Source organism: Stigmatopora argus, chromosome 8 (genome assembly GCF_051989625.1).
Source record: "Stigmatopora argus isolate UIUO_Sarg chromosome 8, RoL_Sarg_1.0, whole genome shotgun sequence".
NCBI classification, from domain to species: Eukaryota; Metazoa; Chordata; class Actinopteri; order Syngnathiformes; family Syngnathidae; genus Stigmatopora; species Stigmatopora argus.
In genome coordinates, this window is record NC_135394.1 from 14,146,292 (window position 1) to 14,167,809 (window position 21,518).

Here is a 21,518-nt window from a genome sequence, read left to right on the forward strand (position 1 = left end):
TGTTGACAGCCCCCAAACGAGTTGATTGGAATAGATATCTAGATGTTCTTGCCGGGAACACGCCTGCAGGCCAGGAAAAACAGTGAAACTCATGACTACACTGACTTTGCACTTGAAATCATATGAGAGTTCTCATGGCTGGGGGAAGAGTGCACCAAACAACACTTGCCTCACCCTGTTTATACTTTTAGTGAGAACATTTCTTAACTCGTTCCTTGAATTTGCAGTTAAAAACAAGAAGTCGACACAAAGTTTGTCTTCCAGCCAACAATGTTATTATGATTCTGTAAAGTGGACCTCATCATCTTGAATTAACTATGAATAATTCATTCCTTAAGATAGCTCTGAATCCAATCTTGAGCAGATTGTTTATATTCGTTTGCAAAAACACTCCGTTAACTGTCACATTGCATGTGTACTTAATAAGGGTGTTATGCGGAATAGCAGTCAGGGAGTGTATTGATTTCAATTCAGCTGCCATGGATGGTCAATTAAGATTGCCATTGACATGGAGGCAATTAACATTGGAAAATGAGTGCATGATGCTAAGGCTGGAAATACTGAATGCGGAGCCAGCTTGTCTATTAAGCTAGTGGTGGAAAAAAACATCTAAAAAGGTCCTAAATCAGGGGTGTCAGACTCGGGTTGGTTCGCGGGCCGCTTTAACGTCAACTTGATTTCATGTGGGCCGGACCACTTTAGATATAATATTTAGATATTTTTAGAAATTGATTAAAAGAACTGGATTAAAAGCCCTGAATATTCAGTTTTTTATAGATCTAAAACAATATTTATTTTAGCTTTTTTAAAATATATTTTTAGATTTTACAAAATGATTTTTGAACTAAAAACAGAAAAAATGATTAAAAAAATTACAATTATTGATTTAAAAGGGGGAAAATCAGGAAACTTAATAAACATCTATAATCTTCATTTTAATTAGATCCTAAAACAGAAAGTTGCCACTCATGATTTACTTTCCCGGGCCACACAAAATGATGCGGCGGGACAGATTTGGCCCCCGAGCCGCCACTTTGACACATGTGTCCTAAATCAAAGATTTAAGAGTTCAAATCTAATTTGCATGGTTAATATTTTTGAATAATTTTTATTTCCACTAAATGTTTAACAGTATATCGACGGAGATTGCAGTTCTTTTTATTAGGTGCTTCTAAACACATTCTTATGCAAATGAATTAAACTAGTTTCAATGTTTTTTTTATACTGTTGTAGTTGGCATGAAGTCAGAGGTTTGCGTGTCTTTGATGGAATGATGTGTTCTCTTAAGAGTCATTCTAGAGGTGAATAAGAGGTTTCCTGATGGATCTGGGATTTTTCAGCAAGATCTGGCCTTGTGCCATACCTCAAAGCTTGTAAAGAATTTTTTACAAGTGGGAAAATGCAAGTACAAAACTGGCCTGGGAATTCTTCAGGGAAGAATGTTCTCGCTGGTCCTGTGTGGGTTTTCTCCGGGTACTCCGGTTTCCTCCCACATTCCAAAAACAACCCTAACGTGTTGGTTTGTACACACGTGTGTCACTTGGTCAGGCACTCGCTTCACATTATAAAACATCACAAGAAATTTCCGGAATTCGGGATGAAATAAAATTCTAATGTAATCTAATCTAAATTACTTTTGTTTTTGTGATTAAGTAAAATATAAGTGCGCTACAATGATAAACAGCCTCTCATGTCATGACCACCTGGCTAGGTCGCATCTCGAAATTTTGATCGTATCTAGGGCGAATTATTCGATCGAAATTTTCATCGTACCTCGAGCATGTCGTAGGTAGAGCTGATCGTAGGTCGAGGTACCACTGTATAGTCTAAATAACTAGTATAGTTTTCTTCTCAGCAAGTGTAACTCATCCGAAAAATTACTGATGTAACAAATTACAGTAAACGTAGCAAATTGTTGAAACAATACTTTTGTTGATATAAAAAAGGCACCCGTGAAATTAGCCATAGCTACAATTAAACTTTTTTTAATTACTTTCTTCCCCTAAGCTAAAAGTGCTTAGTTTAGCAATGAATTCAAACTAGTTTTGAAAACGAGACAAAATAAAAAGAATGAATGTTATCTGTATCGCCACGCTAAATTCGTCCTCATACATGACTCTTTACCGAACTAGCCTCTATTTGTTAGCTCAAAGCTCTGGAATAATACTACCCTTTGTTGTGTAGCTTCCGGGGTGCTTGACGACATACCACAATGTTTGTTGAAGCTTTTTATATGCATCTGGCTTTTTTTTTGTTGCTGCAATGGTTCGAGTGTATGCCGCTAACTTGTTTAGATGTGTCATGTGTTTTTGGATTTCAGGACGTGGCTGGGGGCACAACATCCTGCCGTTCATGTGATCACCAGTTGTGGGTGTCACAGGCGGCCCAAGCCTCGAGCCTTAACGGGGTGATGGTTAGCTTCCACAAATAAAGTTTAGGAAAAAAACATATACTGCAAACAAATGTTTAAAAAAAGGCTTTACAAAAAAACATTTCATGGTGATTACGGTTTCATAATGCCATCGAAACGAATCGGGAAAACAAAAGTGACTTCATTATACAAAATGAAAAGCAGATTGCTATTCTGGTTGGTAAAACCTGTGTATACAAAATGTGCCAACTGTTGATAGTTATGTGAATTGTGTGGAAAAAATATCAATCATGTCCTGATTGAGAAATTGGGGGAAATTGAATGTTTAAATGGCCACTTTTCCAAGTGTATTCCATCTGTAATCAATAGCAGGATCACCACCAATACAGACGCTCCCCTACTTACGAACATTCAACTTACGAACAACGGTACATACGAACATGTCTGCAAATTGCGTTTAAGTCGAAAAATGTTCGCAAGTCCAATTTTGTATTTTTTTCCGAGTAGTGCTTCTTTCCGCCGCTAATACGCCTGGCGCTGTGAGGGCTCAGCTCACCCAGCATCTACCTTCTTCGTTGCAATGCGGAAGTGCGTGAACGTATCTCCAGTGGGCAAAGAACCTTTTTCATTTGTATCATTAAATATCTTGTGCATCCATTATTGAATATGGTTGGTAAAAAGCGAAATGCTTCTATTGAGGGAGTTACAAGGAAGAGGCAAGCCATTTCATTTGAAACGAGTGGCAATAATAACGAAGCTTGATGCGCGTGAGAGTGGAGAGCGTTGCACATTCAACACCATTTATAAACAGAAAGATCGGGCAGGAGGACCCAAATATTGAACGTTGCACAAAGTTTGCAAATCAATTGAATGATGCCATACAGTGCTACCGCATCCTTTATGATGAAAAAAAGAAGAAAAGTGTGCAATCGTCGTTAGATCGCTTCTTTCAGCCAGTTTCTAATACATAAATCTCTCTCTCTCTATACAGTACTGTACATATTCTCTCCATTTTACTAAATGTTTTTTTTCACTACAAACCAATGTGTGTTACTTATACAAGCCTTAAACATACAAATGCACTTGTATAAACCTTCAATATACTTATATAGGCCTTAAACATAAATTATAATACAAAATATAGCACTGAATCAACTTACAAACAAATTCAACTTATGAACAATCGCTCGGAACCAATTGCGTTCGTAAGTAGGGGAGCGTCTGTACTGACTTTTCTGCCTATTTCAAAAATAAATTTAAAAAAATCCTCATCTCGTACTGATTGGGCATCCACATACGATGACTTACCAATTTGACATACTACATATCGATAATACTAAATTATACAAAAGTTATATGCAATGTATCGGATTTATTGTCATTAATTCTCATTTTAGTTTTAATAGATATGATCAAATTAAATGAATAAAAACAGAAGTGCAGTGTCCATGGCCCCGAATAATATAATTTTTATTTTTAAACCCTAAAGTGCCAAATGTATCATATTTGATACATAACTTTTACCAGGCCTACCCATGAGACACTAGCATGCTATTTTTCTTCCTTGGAAAAACGTGACCTATCAAATAAGATGCATTGCACAGATCATCTAAAATGAACAAACAATCTTTGGTTATTGTAACCTTATTAAATTAGCTATGAATTTATGAAAAGATAAATTATATACATCTTTTGCTTGTTCCCAGGGACCAATAAGGCTCCAACATTAAAAAAAATTGGGTCATTTACTTCATAGTTTGGCCTCAAGATTGTCAACCATTGACAATGAGAAACAAAGCCACTAAATCGGATATTTAGCTTAATTTTGCTGGCAAACTAATCAAAGGAATGATAATGGGTGGACCAGGATTTTACAAGGATTTACATGCCTTAGTAATCCTCCACAAAATATTGTGCATTCTTCCTCTAACACAGGTGTCAAAGTCGTGGCCCGGGGGCCAAATCTGGCCCGCCGCATACTTTTTGCGGCCCGTAAAAGTAAATCATGAGTGATATTTCCTGATTTTCCCCTTTGTAAATCAATAATTGCAATTTTTATCCAATATTTTTTTTCTTTTTGTTTTTAGTTCAAAAATAATTTTGTAAAATATATACAAATATTTTCAGTTTTCCACTTGTAATAGTGAACATAATTTTAAAAAATTGAAATGAAAAACAAATGATTTGTTTTCCCTTACTAAGAAAAAAAAGCTCAAGTAAACATTGTTTTAGATTTTTTTTTAAATCCTGAATATTTAGGACTTTTAGTCAATTTCTTTTAAACTCATTAAAAAAATCTATATACCTAAAATGGTCCGGCCCACATGAAATCGAGTTGACGTTAATGCGGCCCGCGAACCAACCCGTGTTTGACACCCTTGCTCTAACAACTAAAAAAAAAGTGTTTGACGTTTTCATGTAAAATAAATGCAGTTGTAATTCTGAAGTATTTTTACCATCCATCAATGTCTACGTCAACACCCTCCTTGTTCTAAAGGGGATAAATTGTTTCATTCTTGTGACTCCATCAAAGTACTGCTCGACATATTTTGCTATGGCGGGTGTTTCTTTGGAATGGTCGGAGTGTAGATTTGAGAAGGGAATTGTGTCCAAAACAACGGAGATGCCCAAAGCGATAATAACAACAGTTCGGCTCTAGTGAGGAAATCCATTAATTCAGTGTTTTTCATTTTCAGCAGTCAACGATGAGAATTAATCATTTTTTAATTTTATACCCAGACATCAACGATTATTGAGGACCTATGTGGGTTAAGCATCATTAAAAAAGATGGAATGATGGATGGAATGATGGAAGGGGATTTTGTGGAGTTTGCGGGGCTATAATTAGACTTGAGATGATCTTATTTGGACATTCCCAGATCGGAATGTTTTAACATAATTTCAGCTCAGTTAATGATGAGTAGAAAAGAAGGAAACTTAATGCAAGACACAAAACGCAGGTTAAAGTTTCAGAGGAGAATGCGGAATTAAGCGATGACATCAGATTTTGATACATTTAAGAACTACTCAAGACTGAAGATTGAAAATTAGATCTCTTTGTAAAATGGACTGTTATTTATGTTACCCTACATCACTCTGGATTGTAAGTGGATCTAGTCAGAACAATGGGCCTCGTGATGGCAATTAAAATGGTCGCATTGGACTCTTGGATTTCAGGTTAGGTTTATGGTAGGTAGATGATTACTTTCATTTACCTAATTCTTGAGTGTTTTTCAGAGCAAAGCAAAGATGGCATCCAGTTCCCCTAAAATTCGAGCAGTAGGGAACCTGGTCAACTGCACATGTTTTGCATTTCTGAAGATTGATAGAATGCAATGACATCATCAGGTTTAGTCTACCGTGAGGACTGTAAGATGTAACAGATGGTGAACATGTCAAAGAGTCTTCAAAAAAAATGACAATGATCGCACTTATGTAAAGCTATTTGCGCTATCATTTGATATTCTGGATTATCATGAGCAAGAATAAGTGTTGTTCCAAGATGGTCTATTTTCCACCAAAAGGTGCTTTGTGTATTTTTATTTTTTGCTAAGGAAAATGAAATGGACATTCCGTTTCATTTTTATCAATCCGTTTTGAAGTATAATCTGTATGTAAATAATTGCGACGGCATGATCTTTTCAACTGCTAAAATTGGCATGCCTCTTTCTGGAACATCGCAGACAGTCTACATACCAAGCACGATGGAAATCGAAAATATGTTGGCTACTCAGTGTGTTAAAATGTGCTGTTAGGTTATTACGTATTCTGTTTCTGCCAATATCCTTTACCTTCTCAAATACAAACGCCTGTGTTGCATCACACTTTAAAAGAGCACTGTCACCTTTGCGCCTGTTCAAAATGTGGTCATTCATTGGCAGGCAACCATTTCTGGATGTGGACATGACAAAAATTGCAAAACGAGCCTAGAATAAATACAGACTCATTTCTGCAGGTATTTTTTCTTATGGTTTTAGATCTATCTTTACACATGAAATAAGTTCCAGCGCTTGCTGCGTTGCAGAAAAGATGGATCCATTAAATTGAATAAATGCTGAAAAAGTTCTCTTCGCAGATTATATCATTAAAGGTCACTTGAACAAACGGTATCCTTACAATACCCCAAATTCCTCAATAATTATCATTAATTAGAGATGGAAATTTATTATGTGGTTGGAAAAAGGTTACAACTTTTAATGTGTATTCCCTTCAGGTTACCTACCACACTGTACAAAATCAGCCACAAACAAACAAAACAACTAATTTCGCTACATTTTTTAGGAATTTATTGGACCAAGTAGTAGTACCCTATGATGATTTCTGATTTGAGATTTTTGGCTTAAATAATGTTCATATGGGATTTTTAATTGGGATATGTTATTGGCTGGCAAAGGGAGGGTTGACAGTGATCATTTGCTGTCTCATTGATGGGAATTGCTCTTAACGACAATTCTCAAAACTACTATTTATCAGAATATATGCAAAATTCCAAGACTTTTTTTGTGCTTCATTGCTAATTTATCTATGAAATTTAAAAAAAAAACATTTTATCGACTTGTATTTTTGACTCTGCTGTGTGTTTGTATTTTTGGGAGATTTCCCAAACTGCATGTGGTTTGTTGGAGGAAAATTCTAATCGCCACCCAAAATCAGTGAAACCACTTAAAAGGATGCCAGATGAAGATTATGTTACAGTGACTCTTCCCACATCCCGAAAAAAACGAGCATGGTAGGCTGGTTAAACATCCTAAATTGCCCTTAAGTATGAGCGTGCGTGTCAATGGCCATTTGTCCCTTTGTGCCCTGTGATTGGCTGGCAATCAATCCAGGTGCAAACCACCCATGACCAGGACAAAGTAGAATACATTGATTCTATTGGCTCGAGTGCCTTCTTTTTGCTTTGCTATTTGAAACAAAACTTGTTGAACAGGGGAGAGTTTTCAAAGCCAAACATGGGAAAATCAGAGTAATGCACCATCATGGGGTCTCGTTGTGGATTGTTACAGACGTGATAAGATATTGAAGAAAATACAACTAGACAAAAAGTTGATCAAAGTCAAGATACTGTAAATATGGCAGCCTTCTTCATCAACAAGGTCAATCCAAGAATTAGAATAGAATTTTCCCCTCCATACTTGGCCTTATGTGTAGAGAATGGAGTGTCTGTGTGTAGTTAGTTTTCTTGATTAAAAGAATTCAAGCAACGCTAGCGGGCCAACAAAAAAATGTTACGCAAAAGCACCAAATAAAAACCAAGTCGGAATGAAGTTTGCAGTCTTTTATAATGATTTCTGCGCAATAAACAAGTTACGCAACATAAATAATGCACGGACGAAATCTAAGTAGTTCTGTTCCATTCCACAAACAAGGAGGATACAAAGTCTACCTTGTGGGCTGAACCCGGGTCTATTGACTTAAGGTATTTCCTGCTCTGAATTGGATTTAAAACCACTGTGGCGTGAATACAGATCATTCCCAGCAAATATCCAGTCCAAGAATGTCAACCAGTGGTGTATCAAATAAGACGTCTGGCTTCAACAAATTTGCAAAGTATAAGCAGCCAGCAGATGGATTTTGATTTGATCAATGATAACTGCTGCATTTCGGTCCATCTGTGCTAAACAAAACCCTTCGCCAAATCCCCAAACTTGCATTCCAAATGGAGTGGCACGTACCTCTACTTCCAAAATGAATTGTTTCCAGAAATAGTTTCGTAACTTGATTTTTTTAAGTCGGATTTTACAGCAAAATTTTCCCATTGAGGCTTTTCGTATATTGATACTATTGATTTTGTAAAAAAAAACATTCGTAGGTAGAAGAGGTACCACCGTATGAAGTTTTTCCGAAACCAAATATCTAACTTGACTTTGTTTTTAACCAAACAGCCCGTTTCTCAGAGCGCATAACAATAAAAAATCCATCTATTCACACACCAACAGTGCTACTGCCACGCATGGCATGGCCGACCCACTGGGGGGAAATTAGACTCGGTGCCTTGCCCAAGAGCACTTCGGCGGCAGTGAGCCGCTGACCCTTCGGTCCCAGGACAACTCCAGCTACCAACTGTTCACCAGATTCAACTGATTGCACTCACTGTTCCATTCCAAATTCCGTACAATGCTTTACTCTAATTGTGTATTTTAAACAGCGAGGCAGCCTGTGAAATCTCCATGTCGAATAATGTTATGAAAGAACATCAAACCTTAAAATCTGTACAGATGAGCAAGGAGATAATCTTATGAGACATGTAGGAACAAATGTTCCCATATCTTCCTCCCTCAACTGGCTCTGTTGTGTTCTCTGGTGTCTATTGAAGAGGGTGTTAATGTGAATTAAAGGGGAAAAATCAATGTGTGATAACTGATGTGTCATTTACAAGGTTTAATGTGTTCAATTAGAGGTAATGTTTCAGGAACTAAGACACCCGAGCCTTTAAAAGTCATGTTTATTTGCATAGCTCTAAATCATAACAGTACCGTATTTTCACGACTATAAAGCGCACTTAAGTCTTAAATTTTCTCCAAAATAGACCGGGCGCCTTATAATCCAGTGCGCTTTATATATGGACCAATACTATTGTTATAACGATAAAATAAAATAAATCAGTGGATAGGGTACACCATCCTCTACAGCTCTCACAACTACGGCAAGCAGCCCCCGACTCTACTATTTTCCCCGTAGAAAAAGTACTGCGTAGTGACTGCTGGGATATAGAGTTATTTTGTCAGTAGACCCAGTATGACGGCGAACACACTAATTTGGTGCACGCCGTCATTCCGGCTGGATTTACAAAAGAACTCCTCCCGCTAGATGTTGGAATCAACAGAGCATTCAAAGCTAGACTGCGAACTATATATATATTATATATGGATAAATATTGTAGCACATTAATTCTATGTTCGTCATAATTCCCAGTGGAAGTTTCAACTGTGGTCCGAGCTTTCAGGAAGGCAGAAATTACTGACTCGATTAATGACGACTTTGGTGAGATGCCCACCTGTTCAACATGAGTTATTATGCTATTGCTGTGTCACGAAAATACTAATACTTTAACCTCGGAGAAAATTAAAAAAAAACTGTTGTTTATTCATGTTGGGAGTGAATGGAGTTGTCAGAAAGCTGATTTGCTATCTATTAATAAAGTTTGACTGCCTGTTTTGTTGACATTCCCTTTAGCGCAGCACCATCTAGTGGGTGCGCCTTTAAATGTGATGCGTCTTGTGTGTGTCAAATACAGAAATAGCACTCGTTACTGACACTGCGCCTTTAAATGCGATGTGCTATATAGTCGTGAAAATACGGTATATTACGGGTGGAAGCGTAAATGGTGTATGGACTCATAACACACAATCCATTGTAGACCAAGCGTGTCCAAACTCTGGCAGAGAAATATTGGATGTAGGAGCCACTTGGATTTATTTGAAATTAAATTATTACACGTGAATAAAAGACTAGTATTGTAAGGATAAACTGAGGATTTGAGTCAGTTATCAGTCTGTAATGTGTGAGATATCTGTGAATAGCACTATGAAAGCCTGGATCAGTTTAAAAAAAAACTTTATGAACAAATGGTTCATTAAACTAGCTGATTTACCTGTAAAAGTTTCAACGTGGGTCATTTAGATGGCAACGTGAGAGCAGCTATCATCGACATAGTGGCATTCAACATGGTAGTAAGGAATCATTTTCACTGACATTTTGTAAACAGAAGACCTTATATCTAGTCTTATATCTACTTCTACACAGACAATGTCAAAATAATGGCAGGTCATTAAGTCAAATGTCATTCCAACTAAAATGATCATAACAACAAACTAAATAGCATAACATAAGTAGTAAATCAAACTGCCGGAACAGTAACTTAAGAAATAGTTCGCAAAGAACATAAACTTTGAAAGTTAATTACATTATTATGTTACGGACCTATTTACAATGCATGCGAAGACGCATGAGTGTCTTTTTCACCTTGCGCAGATTTATTTGCATTATCTAGCGTAAAACATTCTACATTCGATCGTCCAGCCTCTCCCATAATGGCAGCCAATGAGTTGAGTGCCTTATAGAGAGTAAAACAGTTTTTAAATGTCTTAAAAGTCTCAAATCAACTAATTTTTCAAAACTGTCTTAAGAAGGCATTACATTTCATTGTTTAGGTCTTAAATACATACCTGTCAACTTATATGTTTTCCCCATATTCTATACGTCTTAAATACATACCTGTCAACTTATACGGTTTCCCCATATTTTATACATCTTAAATACATACCTGTCAACTTACATGTTTTTACCCGTATTTTATACGTTTTTTGATCATTTCAAATTGTGTACGCCGTATAACAACTTTTGTACAGGATTTTTTTAAGTAGAATTTTTGGAAATACTGATCTCGTTCGCCTTTTCACGATAGAAATATACCGCGCCAGAAAGCCGTCCATTTTGGAGAAAATTTTAGACTTTTACGTGCGCCCTATGAGAGTAAATATGTGCCGCGTTGCATTTGTACATTTTTTTTTTAATTTTATCGCTTAATAAGGGGAATTGCAATCATTAATAAAGTGGCCGAGGTTGACAGGTATGTAAATATATGGGAACGACATTTTGTAGGTCATCCTTATATGACCCAGAATGTGATTATTAGTATCATATATTTTTTTAATGACCAAAAATAGTCACTTGCCCTATAAAGGATAAATGTGGGCCATGCATAATCTTCATGCAGCATCTCAACAAAAAGCACAAAACTCTACTAACCCATACTTTAGACAGCTCGAGGGTGCAACGGGCCATCACAAGACAGCAGAAATAGCAGGGAAATGTCAAAATGTAAAAACATTTCCAAGACCCCTATCTAATAACCCACCTGCTCAAGACTCCCAGAGTTCTTTCAACAATTGAAGATGCTGCCTTCAGGCATGTACGAGAGAATGTTAGTATTCAAATGATGCAACATGTGATCGTAGGAGGGAACAAAACACAAAGGGCCGTTGTAAAAGTGTGGGTTCTTTGCACAGGGTTCACAAAGTCCAACTAGCGTAGAACTACAAGTCATGAATTTACTCTAAATTCTTGTTAGAAATGAGATTAATAATGAAATTAAGGGTTAAAATGTCTGACTTTGATTACAGGGATTGTTCATTTATTGCAGGGGTTTGTGCCGCAAATCATAGTTGAAAAATGAGAGATTTAACTGTGGTGTTTTAATGCAATTTTACTATCAAGACGTCAGAAAATGATGAAAAATCAAGACAGAAACTGCAAATATGCAATCTGAGTGGTATTCCACAATTGCTAATGTTGTTCTGTTTCAATGCTCTTTTCAGTTTGCAGGACATACATTTAAGTTTGTGGCATTTTATTCTCAGCCACAGGTCAGAAATATTCAGTTTTTGAGGGCGAAGTTAGGGACCGGAAAATTAATTGCGGGGCAATCAAATGCATTTTTTTTGTCAAAAGGTTTTTTGGGGGTTCAAGATTGAAATTGACATTTTTTTGACCATTTAAGCGGTTTTCAAATTCATAATTTGGCACCAATGGGTGGAAATTTCTGGCCATTCAATGGAGTTTTCCTCATCAAAAATGAGAAAATCCAAGTTTGAGATCTTTAAGTGGCGCCCCAATGCATTTTTTGTCTGATGTTGTAAAAGCGGGGCATTATAACGCCTGTTAGTAATGGAATGTGAGAAATGTCCACATTGAGATCTTTGAGGGAGATTTTGATATAATTTGAGGGAGATTTTGATATAATTTTCCCCCCTTCAAAATGTCACCACACTTTTGTTAGATGGACATTAAAATATTAAAAGTGTGATCTTTCAAACACCATTCCAACGCAGGTTCAAAGCCAACATTTGGAAAATTACGGCGTTTCATTGGAATTTTCTGGTCGGGAGGCAGAAATTTATCATGGGCAGTGTGCACAGTGGTATCTGTGGTTTGAAATATTTGGCCTTCAAATACAGCAGGGGTTGAATTCCAGTTTAAGATTTGTAGCATTCTGATGCTGTTTCTCGTTTGAGACTATAAATTTGACAATTAACAAGCATTCCAAGACAGAAATGCAAGAAAAGATGCGACAATTTCGTTTTTTATTTGACCCCTTTAACTAGTCATAATTAACTATCAGTCTGGGATTTAAAATATTTGCCAACTTGGTGCACTGATCCAGTTAGAAAATATCTAAACTCTGACAGAATAAAACAGTGACAGAATAAATTATTCGATATACGTAGAACATTTTGATTCAGTTGCAGTACCATTTTTGGCCACCAGTCTGCCATATGGCTCCTTTAAAGTTACCAAGACAAGATAATGGCAAGTGAATCAATCCAAAATTATCTGTTGACATTGCTCTAAAGATTAATTGTGGACTACCTGCATCTTTGCCTCTAGATTCCAGATTAGCCAGTAGAGGGCATGCATGCTCCTCAGATGCACTTTTCATACCTCCATGCTGAGGAAAGCCGGGTGGTCCTAGTTCATTTTGAACTTGTTGCATCAAGATTCAACAATTCATTCATTCATTCATGTTCTGTCCCGCTTTATCCTCAGTAGGATCGCGGGCGGTGCTGGATCCTACCCCAGCTGGCGGGGGACACCCTGAATTGGTGACCAGCCAATCGCAGGGCACGAGGATATGAACAACCATTCATGCTCACAACCATACCTAGGGGCAATTTAGAGTGTCCAATCAGCCTACCATGCATGTCTTTGGAATGTGGGAGGAAAGCAGAGTACCCAAAGAAAACCCACACAGGTGGACCGACCTGGATTTGAACCCAGGACCCCCACTGTGAGGCCAATGCGCTAACCACTCATCCACCGGTCGGTCCTCTACAATTGTTCCAATGTAAACAATTTCTTTTTGTGATTTTATTCTTAACAACTCAGTCTAATCCATTTCAAATTCTACCAAATGGGTAGCTCTTATTCCCAAAAGTGATCTTGATGACATTTAAAAAGAAGCGAAACAAGGGCTTCAAGAAATTGAACCAAACGAAAATGACATTTTAGGACTCACCCTTAGTACTCACAGCATATTATTCATCCTCTGAGAAGAAAGACTACAGTATTTTGCTGTTTAATATACCCACCATTTAATATACCCGGGTATATTAAACGGCAGGGGTATATTAAATGGCGCACAAACGGGAAGGTACAATCCACTACGCACTCTTTATGCCGTGACGGGGTGCATCAACGTTGTTTTGCAGACTAAAACTACTTACTGCTCAGGTTAAAACTACTTACTGCTGAATAAAGTCTGACTTGGAATATTAATGAACTTAAGTATCTATAATTATGCCCCCATGAACACCATACAAATCTTGCCAAAAAAGCGGACTTGCGGTATAATATATTAAACGGCAGGGGTATATTAAATGGCTCACAAACGGGAGGCTCAAAAAAGCAAAAATCATTTAATATACCCGGGTATATTAAACGGCAAAATACAGTAATATTAGTGCCATACTGATGAACTGAGATGAGTGTTTTGTGGTATTGGAAACTCATACTTCAAGGCACCACCGTATTTCTTAGGAGCAGTGAGGGAGTCTCTCTCTCTCTCTCTGTCTCTCTCTCTTCTCCCTCCCTCTCTTTCTCTCTCCCTCTGTCTCTCTTGCTCTCATTTAAGCGCTCACAAACCCACAGCCATGTACACCGCCGCACGCTCAAGAGCATTTCCACCCCACAGTGTCAGTCAGTCATGCACACCTGCTCGCCACGCAAGGTCCTGGCCTGGCAATGTCCACTGACTCTGGTCTGCGCTCTGGGAGCCTTCTGAGTGCGACAGTTCTTCTTCTTCATCATCATCATCTCTTTCCTCTCCTTCATCTACCACGGGAGTGGAGTGTCGTGGAGTAGCGGCGTTCCTACGCCACCGTCCGCTTCTCAGATCTTGCCCGGCTTTCGTGCACAGCTACACCCATGGAACTCTAACTATGGATTACCGCTGGATACTTCTGCGGATTGTCGTGCTGCAAATCACCTTCCAAACAGGTACTTTTTCCTCCTTTCTTTTTGAATGAGTGTTTCTCAATTGCAACTTGTTGCATCTATTGGCCTGAAACTCCAGTTTGTGAATGTCTGCTGTCACAATTGACACGCAAAGCAAGGGGACACCAGTGGATACCAAACACGATGGATGCTTGCATTATTTAGACGGGCATAAAATGAAAAATAAATGGGGGAAAAAAAACCTCGACAGCACACTGAGTAGTAGATTGTAGTGCGTAAATCCGCTGTATCATTGAGAAAAACCATTCTTTTATTTCAACAAACAAACAGCTGTTCAACTGCACGAGTCAAATGTCAATCTGACGTTATCAATTTCAAGGAGTAACAAAGAAAACTATTGGATTAGCACACTTGAACTCTGTGAAACTGTTGTATATGGACACTTTTTCCATTTTATTTTGATTCAGACCATTTTATTTCTACTGACAATTAAGGAAGCAGAGTGGGGCTTGTATAATACATAGGTTTATATGCAAGATATTTCCAGTACCTTACTCCATTGATAAATATTGACCCTTTTAAGGCAAGTTTCTATTTTTGGTAATAGTATTTAAAAAAAAAAATTATTAAATTTTTTTTGGTGTGCGCCTATATTACATGCCATGTAAGGTATAGTTTTTTTGAATAAGTAAAATGATAAATTAATCAAAACAAATCCAATACAAATAAAAACCGAAATAGTTAATGGCCTCAAAAAACTTTCAAAACTTTCATTTCATAGTATTTAACTGCGAATACTGGTTGTTAATGCTAATTTTTCAATTGCATTGATGCCGCTGCATTCCATTGTGACTGGGAGGGCTGGCAGCAAACATTTGTGTAAATCCTGTCTTCAGTTTTTTTAATACCTTGTAATAAGTAACACACTTTGAATTGTGACAGCCGCTGTGTTATGAAGATGGAATGTAGTAAAATCCAGTTTTACGTTCATCAGTTTGTCAATATTACGCAATTCACAATTCAAAGTCAAGCGAGCCAACTTTGCAGACTTCCGGCATTTCTTTTGTGTTGTTTTTGCACGGGACGGAGCGGCTCCGTGGTTTTCGAATATCCGCAGGCCGACGCGTACGCTCAGGCTTACCTGTCATGTGACGCAACGGGGCGACGTGGTGAAGTTTCCCTTAAGATTGTCTACGCACGCAGGAGTGCGGCAGTCTAATTTCAATTGCCCTCCTCCAGTGAACATGTGCGTTTGTCTGGCGGACCTGGAAAAATATGGAGACATGTTATACCCTCTTGTTTGCATCTGGACTGTTTGCTGTCCTATGATCATGAAGATCATCCCAACATTTGTGTTTATTGAATAAAGAGAAATGAGTCTAGTTAGGATAAAAGATGAAACATTGCTAAAGCATCATATCCCAATGGTTGGATTAAAACATAGGAAAACCTCAGAACAGCAGATTAGAGGTTTATGGTTTGCAACTTGCTGCTCCAGCTTCTTGCATGCAGTGTTATAAACCCATTTCATAAAACGATCCAGTAAAAAAAATCTGAAATTTTGTTTGACGTGTGAATGTGAGTATGAATGCATGTTTGATAAAAAGATGCTCTGTGATTGCTTGTCACCTGTCCTGTGTACCCAACAGCTCACTTAAAAGCAACTGGGATGGCTTCCATTTCTCTGATCAGTGAATTATGACAATAAGGGCTATGGTTGGATTGATAAGGAGTAGAGTTTTGGTGAAAATGGATTCAGTTTTATTTCCCTATTTTTTTGGATGCACATGGTTGATCATGAATGCATCTTGAAGGTTGGCGCTTGGTGGGGAATTGATATACATTTCCGATTTTTTACTGGATCGTTTTATGAAATGGGTAATAATAAAGCATGCAAGACTTGGACCGATATGCGAAAAAAAAACACAAGAAAATGGACACTGAATACACAACCTCCATTTCGTGTAGCTTTTACCATTTGACGACAGTAAACATGAAGGAACAATAAAAAGGCTGATGAGACTTTTGCAGGCTCTTGGAAAACACATTCAAACAATAACAAACGAATAAATCAGCTGGTAGGGTTTCGTTTCCAAACACGATTTAAGAAATCCTACACTGTTTTTTTTTTACCCTTCCAAAATAGTGGTGCAGTTCTGGCAATGCCTTGATGGAAAGCAGTGCATAGCCCAGGAAGTCAAGTGACTTCCCTAAAGACAAACAGTCCGAGACTTTCCTGACAAACCACAAAAGGTCCGACGATGAAAAACATACTGGCTTTTCTGTCTTTTTGATTTTTTGCAGTCACAATAATTTAAACTTCTAGCCCAGGATGTGTAACATTTTCTATTTGAATGGTTAAATAGAACAAACAGAAAAACGAAAAACAAATAAAAAGATAATTGTGTGGAACTGGTTTACATGAAAACAGTGAGTAAAGTCAATATTGGATGTGGTCTAGTGTCCAGGTAGTTTTAATCTGTTTATAAAACATCATTTTGCGCCATGTGGCAGTGTTGTTACAACAAAACCTGCGTTATTGTCATGGACATGGGTGCCATTTTTTTATGTTTGCGTCAGCTATTACACTTTTAAGTTTGAGTATTGCGCGGGAATAAGGTTGTTTGTGCACTTAAAATGATTTGTTACTGAACTTGGACTTTTTAGGTATATGAAATTCGTCACAGAAAACATTAATGCTTTCCTCCACGAGACAATATCGGTAATTTGCAAGATATGAAGTGGCATTTCCTTTTCGGAGAAGTGTAAAAGAGTTCAAATAATCTAATGGGACAATGTGAGTTGAAGAGAGATTTTGATGATGTCGTAAATCTCTGGCTAATAAACCTTTAACTCTCAGGAGACTTCTATTAAAGGCATCATGTCACGGGTTGTAACATGTAGGAGACTCCGTGTCATAAAAAATGAGGCAACTTTTGGCTGAATGTTACAGACTTTGTTTTACACCCAAAAATGACAAAGCTGCCGTGTCAAAAATTATAATCAATCATCTTTTATTATACATTTCAATCACTTTTTGGCCATAATTCCAAAGTACACCTTCCTGTGCAATGGCAAACCTGGTCATCACCAAAACAGGCAGGTATGAACAGACTGCTTCTTACTGTAACATACTGTAACATTTACAGTAAACGAAAAGTGTACACAAGAGTGTGTCCTTAATCACTGACATTGCCATTCCCAAAAATGATTACCATTCTGGCGAAGAGGCGAGTTGAAGCAGCTGTTGGTAATTTGGTGGACGCGCGCAGGCAGGTACTTTTGAAAAGGGGCATTTTGCACTGTTGGGCGTGACCTTCGCTAATTTATTTCGCAGTGGCATCGAACGCTCACCTTTGCATTCTTTCTACATAGCTCTCGCTGGCTTAGTTCAGGGCAGCCTGCTGCTTAATAGACAAAACGGTCCAGTGGTTTGCGCTGATGTGAAACTGCTTTTTATGCTCGAGCGCATTGGCGCAACCTACTGGAATACAGCCCAACGTGTTAAGAGATACGGTACATGTAGCAGAGGCGATCTGCAAATGACCAGCCGACTTGGATATTTCCTAAAAATGTCCTCATTTTCTGTGGTGTTTCAATCTTTCAGGCCGAACCGAGCCCAGCATCAAACCAGCAGGATCCCACCTGGTGGTCCCACTCCATGCGCCTTTTAACCTGCGCTGCCAGGGCGAGAAGGAGATGCAGTGGCACCGGGAGGAGAGGCCTAAGGTGCGGGGAGAGCACCGGACGGAGGGCGCCTCCATTTTAGACGTGGCCCGCGCTCGGCCCGTCGACATGGGCCGCTACATCTGCCTGGAGAGGACGAGTGGCAGGCAAACGTCCATCTATGTCTTCGTCAATGGTAGTTGCATATCTAACTGATTATTTCATTGTACGAATGGGAGTGGGGCAAAAAAATTAAAAAAAATCGGAATCTTCTTTTGACTTTCCTAACCTAGTATGTTAGGTTGAATCCTTAGAAATTACCGTATTTTGCCGTTTAATATACCCGGGTACAATGTTCCCTCTAATTTTTTGTTTGTCTGGGGAGAAAGACAACCTCCCTGAGCACACTGAGTACCGGTGTTAGCAACATCATCATTGCTCGCTATGGGCACACACCAGTATCACACCTGCCATAAGCAGGTGCATGTCTACTACACAAATTATTTAGTCATAATAAAATGTAATGATTAATATCTATGAATGGGGCAGCCCAGCGGATGAGTGGTTCGCGCGTCGGCCTCACAGCTAAAAAAAAAATAAAAATAAAAAAATTGGGATTTTATTTTGTGCGCTCCATATGATTTGTTGTGTGCAGAGAAGACGAGACTAGTGCGCAATTGCGCACGCGCGCAGCTTAGAGGTAACATTGCCCAGGTATATTAAACGGCAACTCTGCTTTTTTGGCAAGATTTGTATGGTGTTCATGGAGGCATAATTATAGATACTTAAGTTCATTAAAATTCCAAGTCAGACTTTATTCAGCAGTAAGTAGTTTTAACCTGAGCAGTAAATAGTTTTAGTCTGCAAAACGTTGATACACCCTGTCACGGCATAAAGAGTGCGTAGTGGATCGTACCTTCCCGTTTGTGCGCCATTTAATATACCCCTGCCCTTTAATATACCCGGGTATATTCAATGGGGGGGTATATTAAACAGCAAAATACGGTAAGTATACAATTTTGATTTGTAATATCCCAAGTGTAATTCATTTAATATATAAACTGGAAGTTCTGAGATTGAGGGTTCAGTCCCCTGGTGGGTTCAGACCTACCTGAGTGATGTTTGTGTGTTCTCCCCAGGCCTGTGTGGGGTTTCCCCGGGTACTCCGGTTTGCTCCCACACCCCAAAAACATGCTGGGTGAAGACTCTAAATTGGATTGGATTGGATAACTTTATTCATCCCGTATTCAGGAAATTTCATTGAGGCAGTAGCAAGAGGGTGATTAGACAGAACAACAAAGCAAAAGCACAAAGTACAAAGCAAATCAAAGTAAATGGGATCATTAAGAATCACCAAATCAAATCATTAAGACAGAAAAGCAGCAAAAACACAAAACGAGCAAGAGTGGACGGAGCTACCGCCGCCGGCTGCCACTTGAACGGCGCCATCTTGCCCCTAGTTATGAGTGTGAGCCTAAATAGTTGCTTGTTTGCATTTGGCTAGAAACCTATTCAGGGTCGCAGGCCTTGAAAGAATAAGAGGTGCGGAAAATAAATAAAAAAAAATGTTGTTGTTGTAAAATGACAGGTTTGAAGGAGTACAGATACAAGTGTAGGTGTGCTTGCGTCATGGCCTCGTGCAACTAGAGTGCATGCTTAACTGTTTTGGCCAGCACGTTTCCCTGGCTTGGTGCCATCGCTTCAGGATAATACCATGTGCCGCTCTGTCCCATCAGAACACTCCTTCTCGCAGGCAAAAAACACAAAGGCACTTTTTTATCCAGGAGGTCAAAGGAAACCACAACTGGGAATACAGTTCTTCTTCTAGGTTATATTAGGCTTTTTGTATATATTTAAAAAGATTTTTGTTTCTTTATCAGAAGGTAAAACAATCGGCCCATTGAAACTACACTTGTGAATCCTGGAAATCAGATCCAATTTGAAGAAAAGCATAAGATTTCAGATTGTCTTTGGGCAATAAAAAAGTAGCTATTTGAACATTTTCTACCTAAAATTTCAGGATATGAAAACCTATAAAGCTAAGACAGATGAATTTTCAATGACCGTAGAGCACTGTTGTCAAAGTGGCGGCCCGGGGGCCAAATCTGGCCCGCCGCATCATTTTGTGCGGCACGAGAAAGTAAATCATGAGTGCTGACTTTCTGTTTTAGGATCAAATTAAAATGAGGAGTATACATGTATATTAAATTTCCTGATCTTCCCCCTTTTAAATCAATAATTGTATTTTTTTATCAATTTTTTCTGTGTTTTTAGTTCAAAAATCATTTTGTAAAATCTAAAAATAAATTTAAAAAAAGTTAAAATAAACATTGTTTTAGATCTATAAAAAACTGAATATTCAGGGATTTTAATCCAGTTCTTTTAATCCATTTATAAAAAAAATATTGTAAATATTATATCTAAAATGGTCCGGACCACATGAAATCGAGTTGACGTTAATGCGAACCAACCTGAGTCTGACACCCTTCCCGTAGAGAGTTTTCTGAATTTCTATCTGACTAAAGGCCCTAGGCAGATTAGATTGACATGGCAACACATAGAGCCAATCATGTGATAGCAGACACAAAAATAAAATGCAGAATGAACGGGTATACCAGTGTTGGGAAAACTATTCCACAGAGAGATGCAGTGGGTTCAGGTTTTCGTTCCAACCCATTAAGAGGACACCTTTTCACCAGTCTGGTGTCCTACAAGTGCAGTCAGTGGATTTTCTAAGATTTTCCCTATTTCTGCAAAAACCGTATTGGTTAAACTGTCTGTGTTGGATCAGTTACAACCAAGACTGGAATCCTTGAGGGCCGGTTGGCTCGGCCCAGGGGTAGATAGATGAAAGTATAAACCGTACAATAGTTGGTTCTTAACTAACCTGTCTAAATTGGAATTGGAAAAACAACTGAGAAAAGCAAACTGGCATAGCAAGACCTCACTCCTCCACCTCCTTTCACTCAAAGCTTTTGTATTATTTTGCCAGATCCTGACAACCCTTTCAGAAAATCGATGGTGTTCAAAATTCTCACCCGCGTGGGCGACACTGTTTCCATCCCCTGCCTTGCAACCGATCCAAACCTGTCCGACCTGCACTTGGAGACGTGCTCCGGCGCGGCCCTACCTCCCGGCCTACGCCTCACCGCCAGCCTGGAGCAAGGCGTGGTGGTCCGAGACGCACAAAAGGCCTACGAAGGCTGCTACGTGTGCGCTGGCACGCTGCATGGGCGGCGCGTACGCTCGCATGACTACCATCTTACCGTCAAGCCAGGTAAACAAGGCTGTGTATTGAAAGTTTAATCTTAGAGTACGGCCTGCATCCAGCCAATCATCAGCATGAATGGGTTCTCTCCCGCCCCAGTAACCCCTTGTGATGATAATCTGGACATATTATGATACTATATAACAATAAATGTTTGACTTCTACTTAATTAATGTTTCAGAGAAAACAGAAGCAGATTTATTATGCCTTATGCTGCTTTTTTTAAGGACTCAAAGACAAATCTAAAATCTTTTTGAG

At 38.6% G+C, this 21,518-nt stretch overlaps 1 protein-coding gene and 1 long non-coding RNA gene across 3 annotated transcripts in view; one reads left to right on the forward strand and one right to left on the reverse strand.

Moving 5' to 3' along the window:
* The window catches only part of LOC144078603 (uncharacterized), a 42,590-nt gene that overhangs the window by 14,953 nt on the left and 6,119 nt on the right, over nucleotides 1-21,518 (reverse strand). The window contains exon 4 of the long non-coding RNA XR_013301256.1: nucleotides 15,468-15,591. This is a non-coding gene — a long non-coding RNA (uncharacterized LOC144078603). The remainder of the gene's footprint in view (nucleotides 1-15,467; nucleotides 15,592-21,518) is intronic.
* Nucleotides 14,020-21,518, forward strand: part of kita (KIT proto-oncogene, receptor tyrosine kinase a) — a 30,840-nt gene continuing 23,341 nt past the window's right edge. For both annotated transcript variants that reach the window (XM_077606811.1, XM_077606813.1), the window contains exons 1-3: nucleotides 14,020-14,368; nucleotides 17,934-18,188; nucleotides 20,985-21,269. In XM_077606811.1, coding sequence (XP_077462937.1) covers nucleotides 14,311-14,368; nucleotides 17,934-18,188; nucleotides 20,985-21,269 — 598 coding nt within the window. In that variant the 5' untranslated portion in view covers nucleotides 14,020-14,310. The remainder of the gene's footprint in view (nucleotides 14,369-17,933; nucleotides 18,189-20,984; nucleotides 21,270-21,518) is intronic.